Source organism: Tursiops truncatus, chromosome 15 (assembly GCF_011762595.2).
Source record: "Tursiops truncatus isolate mTurTru1 chromosome 15, mTurTru1.mat.Y, whole genome shotgun sequence".
Classification (NCBI taxonomy): Eukaryota; Metazoa; Chordata; class Mammalia; order Artiodactyla; family Delphinidae; genus Tursiops; species Tursiops truncatus.
In genome coordinates, this window is record NC_047048.1 from 63,915,541 (window position 1) to 63,927,928 (window position 12,388).

Sequence of the window (12,388 nt, forward strand, 5' to 3'; positions counted from 1 at the left end):
CCCAGCATGGAGCCCACACGCAGTCACTCGGTACCCCCCCGAGCCCCAGGAAGTGGCTTGAGAGAAGTCACACCAGCCACCGGGTAACAATGAGACATATACAGCTTTATTTCATCATCCGTAAAAAGTTGTACTCTGACAGAGTAACGCGTTCCGTATCTCAGCAGAAAGCAAATGCTACATCTGAAAAGCCCCTTCCTAAGATCAGAACTGTGCAACCCTTCTCTACGTAACGTCTCAATGCCCTCAAAGCTGGGCCCTTACTGGGTGGCAGCTGCTCTCACCCTCCTCCTGGTCACACTCTCTGGGTGGCTGTGACTCCCTCACATAGCAGCGGACTGAACAAAATTCTACCCGGACAGGCTGCCCTTGCAGATTGGCCCCTTCCCTCCTACAAAAGGGAGTTCACACAAATAACTTCCTGAGAAATGGGTTCTATCTGACTTTCATTTAGCTTCCATTAAGTCTGCTGAAATCAAGTCTCTACTGTTCCTCTCTCCCCAGCCATTTCCTCATCATCTACATAATTTTCAGGCTATACCTCTCCCTTCTGGGGCAATCGAGGGGTGGAGAGTGTTCCTCCTGGGCGGCGCTTCCTGCAGACGTCTGGTATGTGGTATCAGACACTGCAGAGACTCAGTTTTGTTCTGACAGAGCAGAGGCCTGGGATTTCGTTTTCCCCTTCCTGTGCTGAAAAAGTCCAGTGATTAAGCCACACTCACTCCTTGGGAAAAACTCCACGTTGCATCAGAACCTCATCATTCATGGGCTTCTAAGAGAACATATCCCTCCCTTTTATTCACAGAATAGTATATGTGAATTCATTTGGAGAGGAGAAGGTGGCTGGCCACCCGGGGCCTGCTTCTCTATGTAACAGGCTCCCTTCTGTTGGTCACAGTCAACCATCCAAACAGGAATTATGATCTTCCACATTCCTCAGAACTGCTCTCTCCTGAAGTCACTTTGCAGATCTTGTTGACCAATATGGAAGCGAAAGAGAATGCAATGGCCTACCCAACCTAGAAACCTGTTCTGCATATTTCCCCTAAAAACACCACTGAAAATGCAAAAAAAGAGTCCCTTTTTTTTTTGTTTTTTGCAGAAGCTCTACAAGAAAGCCTGTCTAAAATCACAGAACTATGCACACACAAACACAGACACGCGTGCTCACACACATACATCAGGATCAAACAATCTTAGCTACACAGTTGGGAAAGCACAGGGAAAAGCTGGCAAGAGAAGATGTGGAGATCTGATCAGCTGAAGGTGCTGGAATGCTACAGTAATGGCATGGAAGTGGTTCTCGGTACATACAAAAAGGGGGGCGGGCAGGCAGAGAGGATGGTTAATCCAGGATACCAGAAAGAGAGAGTCAGTGGCCATGCAAGACTTAAAGATAGATAGATGCCAGTTTGCTGGATGAAGGGTTATATTATGGAGTGGCTGTCTGAAGGAGGATGGACTTGCATGGTCCAGGGGAGGAGCATCTGCTTAGCAGGACACCTCCATGGTCTGGTGTCTGTCCAGAACATCAGGAGACTCAGAGGATTCTTGAGCTCCATCTGACTGATTGCTGGTGACAGATCGGCTGAAGGCACTTTCTCCAGAGCCGATGCTACTTGAGGTGGAGTGGGTCCGTGATCGGGCGAGCCGGGTCATGCTGGCAGATGGGACTGTAAGAAAGAACCAAGAGGACTATAGGAGGGAGCCCTGGTTAAACTCAGCTAGTCTAGAAGTTTCACCAAAAGCTTTACATTTCGCTTTCCCAACCCATTTAAGGTGACACCAGGACAAGACATAGCCATCCCCACTTTGCACTACTGGCTCTAGGCGAGGGGCTCTAGGCAAGGCTGCTTTAATCCTCTGGTTCTGGCTGCAATCTCAGCTGATTCTAGTCCACAGCAGAACAAGGGGAAACCTAAGTCCAGAGTATAGCCTCTTAGCTATGCCCATGCCATTCATAAGGTGATTAGGAAGGAGGCTTTGGGAACCCAACCAGGTAACCAAAACCTGCAGTGCATGCAAGACTAAACCAAAGAAAGACGAACCACACCACACAAGGATGAAGGTGTTTCACAAACACAGTGCAAGCCCGATACAACAAGACTACCATCCGTGTCCACAGGCGACCCTTGCTACCTGGGGAGGAGACGTGTAGGAAGATGAGGTGTAGGGAGGGCAGGCGGGCTGGTCTCTGCACAGGGGGTGAGGTACAGGCTGCCTGTGAGCAAGGGCATGGGAGGTGGCTGTTTAACTCAGACTCCTGCCTACTGCCACTGCTTTGTCTGTAAGGTCCCTCCAGCTTGGCCAGGAAAGGGCCTTACCTGGCATACCCGCCCCCTGCCTATCTTTCTGAGACACGAGCCACTCCCCCAGCTGCCATTTCAACGCAGGGGTCCGAAGATGCCATCACCTGCAGTTCTCCAGGCACAGGTTCTGATGCTCCTAATTGAGAATCCAGTGTCTGGGGGTTAACTCAAGGATCGGTAAGTAGGTTGGTGGTGGTGGAGGGGCCCTGCCTATAAAGTTTCAGCTGCCGCTGTGACCCTGGCTGTTACAACCCGCTCCTTTACTCCTGGGGGGACCAGGGCGGGACCTGCAGGCTAACTCGCACAGGGCACAACGAGCCACGTTCTATCGGGCTCTCACTGCACAGGAAAACCACGGACATGCTGCGGGCAGCCAATGCAGCCAGGAGAGCATGGCTGGGAGGCAGGGGCAGGGGCCAGCATAGAGAAAGGTACCTGACTCGGTGCTCAGGTGACTGAGCTGCACATACGGGACTGGAAGCAGGATGGACACAGGAAAAGGCAGGTTAGTGACCCGACAGTGCCAAGTGGCAACCTTGGCTGCCTAGCAGACACTGACAGAACACTCTAAGCCAGGGGTGAAGTTTTATTTTAAGGCCCCAGAAAGGAGGTGAGGCCAACTGATGCTTCAGTAACATCTCAGATGTTACTTCTCTCAACTAGTCAAAGGTTTTCTCCTTCACTATGAACAGCCAACCTGCTTGGATCAGAACAGCTGCTTCCTAGGAAAGGAGAGGGACTTCTGCTCCTCCCAGAGGGATATGGGTGTGGGCTCGGTTGGTAGTGGCTCACAGACGGGGATGACACAGCCACTCTAGACGAGACATACACGAGCTGCCTACCAGGTACAGGGCTGTACCCAGGGGCCCAGCTGCTGCCCGGAGCAGCTGCCCAATCGTCATTAAACACATTGATACCAAAGACAGGAGAAAAGTCACCCTACTGGATAAAGAGCTCTGTACCTGGGTAGAAGAGTTTTCTTTTTTATAACTCCAAGAAAGGAGCAAGTGCGGATATTCTGTGGCAAATGAGAAAGCTCAGGGGTCTCACGATACAAGAGACCAGGACAGTGGCACATGATACGGACACATCCTTGGATTCACTCTAAAATATTCTGCAAGTTCATCTCCTGTGGTGGAGCAGACTTAACTGATTTAACTCCTTTTCATCTGGAGTCTCCATTTTGTCTCTCTAGTCCAGGAGTCATTAACCAGCTGAGTTCAGATGCAAATAACAACTTCAGATTCATAGCTAGGTCTGGCTAAGCTTCAGTGGTTGAAAATGTGGGCTCTAGAGTCAGACTGGCAGGGTTTGAAGCATGGCTCTGCAGCTGAATTGTTACCCTGGGAAAGGTGCTTAGCCTCTTTGAGCCTCAGTTTCCTTTTCTATAAAATGGAACTAATAACAGAACTTACCTCTCAAGGTTAAGAATACAGAGTGCCTGGCACAAAGTAAGTGCTTAATAAGCATTAGCTCATCTTTATATATATGCACAGATGGATGTTCCATGAACATTTTGGTTTCTATTTGATTTCAGGCTGGCTAGCACAGAGGTTAAGCCCTGAGAATTGAGTACTCATCAGACGCCAAAATGACCCCATTATCAATAAATCTTTGGTAGAATAGAAAGTTGTGTACTACTCACTGTAGCCCATTCCCTGCAAAAAGTACTTGAAGGCCTCGGTGAGCTTCCCGGGCTAGGGGGACAAAATAAGAAGGCATTAATCCTTGCACAGTCAGAGAGCTGGAATCAAATGGGTGCTTTTAAAAAAATCTCCTTACCTGAACTACTTGGGGGAGTCCACCACAGTCTGCCATCTAGAAGAGGAAAAATATGTAAGTCAGCTGAGACTTACGCCTAAGGGAAATGCTCTGAACATCCATGGGTCCTTTCAAACAGGACAGGATCAAATTTTAGGTTCCTTAACTTAATGTTTAACTACATCCAAGTGTCCATCTCCTCAATGCACTCTTTTTTTTTTTTAAATAAATTTATTTATTTTTGGCTGTGTTGGGTCTTCGCAGCTGCATGCAGGCTTTCTCTAGTTGCGGCGAGCGGGGGCTACTCTTCGCTGCAGTGTGCTTGCTTCTCACTGTGGGGCACGAGCTCTAGGCGTGTGGGTTTCAGTAGTTGTGGCTTGCAGGCTCTAGAGCACAGGCTCAGTAGTTGTGGCGCACAGGCTTAGGTGCTCCGCGGCATGTGGGATCTTCCCGGACCAGGGCTTGAACCCGTGTCCCCTGCACTGGCAAGCGGATTCTTAACCACTGCACCACCAGGGAAGTCCCCCTCAATGCACTCTTACACAAAGACTTAAATCCTAGCAATAACCTTGGATGTAATTTTGAAAGATTATTCAACATTTATTAATCAGTAATGCAGGGCCTAACTTTCAGGCCCATGTTGGGAATTTTCCATTTGGGTGATAGTGAAGTTAACCGCTACCTTCAACCATGGTTCTGCCTCCACCTGGAGAATGTTACTTTCAGAGTCCTCAAACAGTGTGATCCTAACTTCTCAGGGTACCACACTTTTAAGGTTCTGTCTCAACTCTACATTGTCTTCATTTCACGATTAGCGGGATGTCTCCAATCAGGCACTGAGGCTGAATTCAGCCAACCTACTTGGTCAGCCACTTTCATTTCATAGTTGGATTTGGTAAGGCGACTGTCTCTCACTTCATAAATCTTTACAGTTGGTTATTCTCACCTGTGCAAAGATTTCTAGAGTAGCGTTTTATTAGCATGCATTGGAATTACCAGGAGGACTTGTTAAAACTCAGATTCTTGAATTCCTGCCCTAGAGATTCTTTTTTTTTTTTTAATATTTATTTATTTTGCGGCATGTGGGATCTTCATTGCCCCGTGCAGGATCTTTAGATGTGGCGTGCAGGATCTTTAGTTGTGGCGTGCGGGTTTTTTAGCTGCAGCACGTGGGATCTTTTAGTTGCGGCATGCGGGATCTAGTTCCCTGACCAGGGATCAAACCTGGGCGCCCTGCCTTGGGAGCACGGAGTCCTAACCGCTGGACCACCAGGGAAGTCTCTAGAGATTCTTATTTAATAGGTTTGGAGCGGGTCTCAAGAACTTGCATTTCTAACAAGCCAGGTGATGCATATTCTGCCAATCCGCAGAGAACACTGCTTCTAGGGCATGATGGCCAACCACGAGGCCACCCTCCTCCTTCCAGCTGTTATGCATTCCATACTCAGATAGTAGCCTATTCAGGCTGACTGGCATTTTTTAAAAAAGAGACATGAACCTCATGGTCTCCCTTCACTAACAATGAAAACTTTCTTTGAGGGTGGACTGTTATTCAGCAGATGGGATGCCACAGGGGACACAGGAATTTGAGGTTAATAAGGAACAATCAGTTCCCTGAAAATTCTACGTGTAAGATCAGGAACAAATTTTTTTTTTTTTTTCGGTACGCGGGCCTCTCACCACTGTGGCCTCTCCCGTTGCGGAGCACAGGCTCCGGACGCACAGGCTCAGCGGCCATGGCTCACGGGCCCAGCCACTCCGCGGCACGTGGGATCTTCCCGGACCGGGGCACGAACCCGTGTCCCCTGCATCGGCAGGCGGACTCTCAACCACTGCGCCACCAGGGAAGCCCAGGAACAAATATTTAACCTGAATAAGTATCAAATAGAGCTAACTGGCCCAGACTGTATTTTCATGAAGGTTAGGAGTCAGGGTCTGATTAGAACTGTAAAACAGTTCCCGTATGCAGAGAGAATACTGGGAAAGACTGTTTCCAAGCTTTCTCTCCCAAACAGAGAATCAGTTCCATCATGCTGCTGTGGATGGGCATTTTTGCCCAAAAATAAGCACATCTACGGCTACTGTAAAGTTGTTTTGCGCTTTTGGAAAACTGATTCAAACCTGCAACGAAAGCTAATTTGAAACCACATGCTTTAAAAAAAAAAAAAATTCGTATTTTAGACTAGTTCACCGATCACCCGGACCCCAGAACACTCTGAGTTTTGTAACCTCAGAGCATTAACCTCATGTTATATTTCCAGGAACTATGGGCTGCTTCTGGTGGCAGCACTTCCCTTTTAATCTCACTTCAAAGAGAAAGGGAAGAAAGCAGAGGTCTTTCAGGCTCAGAAAGCAACAGTCAGAAGCATAAGATCAGTACTTAAATCTACGGTAATCCAAATTCAAAGCAGGAGGTCAGGCCCTTAAATATGTCACTAGAGGCTCCAGAAAATGTGAGCCTGGGGTACAGTCAAAACGGGGAGAAGCTTGATATTAACCCTAGAAATTCAGTACAAGAGTTACTCTCTATTTGCCCTAAGAGAAAGAAAAAATGCATCTACCCTTATCATGAGAATGTTACTGGAAGCTTCCTTATCCATACAAGGGGATTTAGCACGTAAAGAATTTCCATTCATTACCTAATTTCTCAAAACAATATTACATAATGCTTATGACGTTTTTAATGACACGGGAAGATGTTTATATGTCAAAAAGTTGAAGAAAACAGACACAGGGCTAGAAACAGCCTATGATCTTAATGATGTAAAAATGTATAGGAAAAAGACTGATGTTTTCACCAGAAGGTTACCTTTGGGGGGCAGGATTAGGGTAATTTTTATTTTATTCTTTTTTTATATTTCCATTTTTTTCCTATTTTCCAATTTTCTACAATGAGAATATATTCAGGAAAAGAAATTTTTTTTAAGAGAATGAGAGAATCAGACAGAGGAAGAGCAGCTTTCCTTCTTTCTGGGCAACTATTCCAGAAATAAAGTAATTTGAACCACGTATAATTTACTCACTCATGGTTGGCAATGAGGAAAGAAGACACATTACCTTTAGCAAAGTTGTATTTACAGGATTCAGGCGAGAATTGCATTCAACCTTAAAAAACAGAGAGAGAGAGAGAGACAATTTTATGAACTGCTAGAAAAATAAGAAATAGCTTGGCATGAGAATGATCTTCCAAGATCAATGGCTCATTTGGAGAATAATTTGGCTGAATCAGCCAAATTACCAAAATACAAAGTGGGAGACATGTTTACATGAAGTACTTTATATCTTATATTTCTTAGTAGATCTAAAAATCTGGTAAAGTTCATTTTCTGAATCCATTACAAGTAGAGTCTTTAAAGGACTACATGTTGAATCTAATTCCTCCTACTCGCTACATAACATGGGGACAAGTTACCTACTTTAAAAAGTGAACTGGACTGTGGCCCTCACCTGCGGGGGTCTTGATTTCCCAGCACAACTGGCCCTTATACCCCTCCCCTGCCCATTTCTCACTCCTTTCCCATGCCCTGGATGCAGTGGGTTTGCCACTCCTTACACCCTGATTCTCTTCTGCCTCAAGATCTTTGGCTATCCCATGTAAAGTTGAACTCTCTATGGTCTTTCTCTCACTGTAGCCATTACAATTAAGAATTACAACCTTGTAAAAAAAAAAAAAAAAAAAAAGAATTACAACCTTGTACATTTACCTGTATCGTATCTCATACCTTTGTATCCACAAAGGCAGGGACCTCAAAGAAAATGTTCTGGGGAGATAATCTCCAGGTTCAACAGTGTTTTATGGTTAACCTGATTAACTGGATCTCTTCTTTACACATGCGTGCCCAAGCACACATATAAAACACTGTGCTAAGAGCGTGGAAAAGCTAGTGGGGTGGAAATGTAATAATGTACTATGAGGCAGAATGAGATCACTTGAAAATTTCACTTCTGAGCTGAGTGACAATAGAAGAATGAGTAGAATTTCTATAGCTAGAGTAAGAAGGGGCGGGCATTTGAAGGCTTCCAGAGTCAGGCGGAAAGCATAAGCAAAGACCCAGGGGTTGCGAAGTGAGTGTGCAGCGCATGTGTGGGGTTACAGAGACAAGCATGGCGTGAGGGTGCACTGTGGGGAGAGGTTGGAAAGACTTGAACTGACTGTGGAAGGCAAAAAGCCACAGAGGGTTTCTGGGGTGACAGGATGTGAGTTGTTTTAGGAAAATAACCAGTAGTGGCCTGTATGACAGACTGCAGAGGCAGCGAGCCAGTTAGGGAGTTATTAAAATTACCCAGGCAAGAACCAGTAACACAGCTGAAAGTTTACTCTGGGGATTGCTGATGGGTAGGTATTCAAAACTCTTCTAAAATCACAGGATGATCTAAAAGCCAGAATCACCAAATCAAGGTTTTTGCTCTACACAAATGACAACGCAGGCAGTGACAAACAAATGTACCCGTTTACTTACTATAGAAGGTGCTCTAAAGGGCAGAATGTAAAAACCGGATCCCTAACTGCCAGGCACCGTGCTGAGAACACAGTAGACATACAATAAATATTTTCTGGAAGAATGAACTCCCAAGTTTGTACTTAATATAATAAAGCATGCTTTCCTTGGTTCATCACTTTGTAATTTCTGTAACTTTATAAGAAGTCTCTGTTTCTGGTAGGCCAAGAACAACAGTTGGTTTTTTACATGTCTACTCTCTCCCCAGCTCCAAGTGCAGAGACTCCGTCTTATTCATTTTTGTATTCTCCACAGCATCGCGAGAATAGGAGATGCTCAAAATATGATGCTGAATGAATATGTGAGCAAGAATAGCTAGCAACAGTGACCAGAATTTGTGGAGTTTCTTCCTGCTCTTCCATGCACGGATATAGCCCTTGAATCCCTACCAACTTATGGGATAAAAGGCTCTGGGGCAGGGGAGCTGGTTTTGAATGTGTCTAGAAGAGCATCTAGCTTGTGGTACAGATGGGGTTCCTGAAGTTCTTCTCTATAAACACTGAAGGTGTGGAAATCAGAAAGAGAAAAAGATCTTATCTGTATTGGCCAACTTACACAATCTTGAAAAATAATTGGTAATGTTGCTTTAAGTCCATGTAATTTCCAAAAGGCAACTCAGCATGATTAGAGAATTCTGATTAAGGGTATTTTCTATAAACGATACTATTTTCATAAACACATTGTTTATGAAAAAATGTTTTTGATATTTTGTAGCACGTATCTCTACCTTTTTAGCCAAAAAAGATGGACCTTTACAATACTCCTTCTTGATGAGATCTTCACTATAACTTTATTACCTTTGGGGATTTTTTTTTTTTGAGTTGAGAGTTATTCGCCTCTGTGCTCAAGCCACACTATGTGTTTTACACTAGACACAGAATGTTTTACAGGGTAATTCAGGGAAGTGTGAATATATTCCATTGTCATACCTGTCTCACCCTACCAACACTCCCCCTGCCCACCAAGCTTCTCATCTATGTCTGCATCTCTGATTAATTATTAGATTCCCTTTCTAAAAGCTTTACTTCCTAATGTTTTGCTCTAAATAGGGTAGAAGTGAAGTAGGCCAAAGAAAACCAGATAATTTCACGCAGATACTTAAGTTATATATGCTGTGGGAAAGACAAGCAAGTGATAACAGACTTATGAAAAACTGTCAGCTTCATCTGTAAATACAGAAGTGCAAATTAAAACAGTGGGGTACCATTTTTAATCAAATTAACTACTAATGAAATTTGAAAGTCCAATGCTAAACAGCATGCTGTGGAACAGGCACTCTCAAACATAGGCAGTGGCAACACACTGTTATGTCTTTTCTGGAAAGGAAACTGGCAGAATGTATTAAAAACCTTAAAGAGGTTTATGATTTTTGACACGTTATTTCCAACTCATCCCAGGGAAATGATCAAAGATTCAAGCAAAGATTCTATAAGGATGTTCAACAGCAACATTATTAATGGTGCAAAATCAGGAATAATCAACAGGAGAATGGGGTTACCTAAACAAGGGTGTATTTATAAGACTGAGTATTATACAGATATACTGACTTTATAGTATGGAAAAACGCTCTCAACAGTGCTAAGTCATGAGGTCCCAAAACACTGTATAGCTAACATCATCCCATCTATTGTAAAGAAAAACATAATGGCTTGTCTTTGAGTAATGGGATCATGACTTCTCCTCCTGTCCTCCTATTTACCAATTTTCTACAATGAGCACATCTTTTTTTTGCCAGTGTGCTACGTGCTTCAGGCAAGTATACAGGCTCCCAGCAGCCTTCTATATCTGTGGTGGCTGCAGAAGGCCAAGGCTGTCAGAAGTCTGACGATAAGCCCGTGGCCTTTACCTGTCCTGCTTGCCACAGAGCGAGCTCCACCACCCAAAGCACTCAAGGGCAGTCCTGAACCCTTCTGATGAAACACAGTGATCAACGAGGAATTCTTCCTCCACACTGGGTAACAAAGTGCAAACCCTGGTCTGTGTAATGAGAAATCACAAAAACTAGTACCTACCAACTGTTTCGAGTGCGTCAGCAGAGTGTGTTACACACAATTTATTGCATTTCATCTTATTCATCTTCACAACATCAGGACATACTTACCACAGCCTCAACTGCAGGTGAATTGTCACCTACCACCAATAAAGTAGAACACCTGGGGAAAGGGAAAGTAAGAGGACACTCAGCAGGCAGCACATATACTCCACTGAAAATGACTCTGCCTATGAAAGGCAAAGATGTCGAGCAGCGTAGCGGGGGAGACTGAGGGACTTACTTTAATGTCTTTGATTTGTTATCATTTTGTCCCGGAATGGGTCTTTCGATCTCCAGGTCTCTGCGTCTAGAGAAACACAAAGGAATCAATGCACTTTTCAGGTAAAATCATGGCAACTCAGGTTACTTCCTGGTTGTGAAAAACAAAATGTATCAAGAAATCTGAAAACTGTCTTTCTTTCACACAGATGAGGGAAGGGGCCCTTGTGCACTCTGTTCAGTGGCATCCTGAGTGGTACAGAGCAGGAAAAAGGGACTCTGCAGGATGCTAAAAGGAGGCAACTTCAAAACTCAATAGCAGTGCTGTTGAAATCCTCAAGTCTTAAGTGTTCAATTTTCCAACTAGTTTATAGGAATAATTTCTTAAGGGGAACTTTTTTCTTTTTTTTTTTTGGCCACACCACGTGGCATGCAGGATCTTCCCCGACCAGGGATCCAACCCGTGCCCCGTGCATTGGGAGCACAGAATTTTAAGTGCTGGACCGCCATGGAGGTCCAAGGGGAACTTTCTTGGGGGAACATTCTCCTGGTAACTAACAGTTCAGTGCGGTACTTAATAACCTTTCTGATTTCAACGAAAAGTAAGGAGGTTTTGTTACACAGAGGAAGGAGCTAGAGAGACTGGGTTCAAAACCTGGCTTTGCTCCTGACCGGCTGTGTGACTCTGGGTAAGTTACAGCTGACCCATTTCCTTAATCTTTTTCCATGTACCCAGAAAGCTAGAAGGAGCTAACATTTTCACCTTGGAGAAGCTGGTCCCAAGATAAGAATGAAGCTTCTCTCCGTGCGTCACTTCTGCGTGATGACAGGACACCAGCAGAGAGACTGAATTGGGGCCCAAGGCTTCTATTCTTTGCCTCCTCTACACGCATCTTTCTGTGCCACCTCAATGTGTGTGTTTTGTGTGTGTTCATAACTTTAGGTACTTCTGGTCTCAAAACATCTTAAAAGTACAACTGGTAGTTGAACATGCCTGAAACAGCCTTCAATTCATGCATTGCTCTTGAAAGCTGTCTTCATTTCTGTCTGAAAGCCCTTCCCCTTCTACTATGGTGAAAAGTACGAAAGCAATCCCATCACACAACACTGGAAGAAGTAGTTTATTTCCTCTTCTCCTTCTCTCTTAAATATCCGTTATCTTCTTAGACCTAGTCTGCATTTAAGTGAAGGAAGAGAAACAACTGTACCCATTATAGGAACCCAGGAAGAGCTGCAGGTTTTCTTGGTTGATATCTTGGGCAATATGCAGTCTGTAGGTTTGAATCAGGTCCAGGTTGGCCTGCAACTCTTCCTAGAACAATGAAAAGAAGACACAGGTGAACTTCTGAGCTACAGTACAAGTAAGTCTATCTTGTTTGGTTCGCATTCTCAATGCCCAAAGCCAAAGCTCCCTGCCCATGATGGGAGATGGGGCAGAGCCTGGGGTGCCTACTTATGTACTGGTAGGCTGAATGGCTTCTTTTTTTTTTTTTTTTTTTTTTTTTTTTTTGCGGTCCGCAGGCCTTTCACTGCTGTGGCCTCTCCCATTGTGGAGCACAGGCTCCGGA

General features: G+C 44.7%; 1 protein-coding gene across 10 annotated transcripts in view; it reads right to left on the reverse strand.

Annotated features, from left to right (window-relative positions):
* Nucleotides 1-84: 84 nt before the first annotated feature.
* NDRG3 (NDRG family member 3) overlaps nucleotides 85-12,388 on the reverse strand; it is an 86,004-nt gene continuing 73,700 nt past the window's right edge. For 7 of the 10 annotated variants that reach the window (XM_073792966.1, XM_073792967.1, XM_073792962.1 and 4 more), the window contains 8 exons: nucleotides 12,029-12,132; nucleotides 10,843-10,908; nucleotides 10,671-10,722; nucleotides 7,128-7,175; nucleotides 4,092-4,127; nucleotides 3,955-4,006; nucleotides 2,745-2,783; nucleotides 85-1,673 (listed from right to left, as the gene is read on the reverse strand). In XM_073792966.1, the coding sequence (XP_073649067.1) occupies nucleotides 1,492-1,673; nucleotides 2,745-2,783; nucleotides 3,955-4,006; nucleotides 4,092-4,127; nucleotides 7,128-7,175; nucleotides 10,671-10,722; nucleotides 10,843-10,908; nucleotides 12,029-12,132 (579 nt within the window). In that variant the 3' untranslated portion in view covers nucleotides 85-1,491. The remainder of the gene's footprint in view (nucleotides 1,674-2,744; nucleotides 2,784-3,954; nucleotides 4,007-4,091; nucleotides 4,128-7,127; nucleotides 7,176-10,670; nucleotides 10,723-10,842; nucleotides 10,909-12,028; nucleotides 12,133-12,388) is intronic. The other 3 variants (XM_033840877.2, XM_019950778.3, XM_019950777.3) reach the window with 1 other exon arrangement.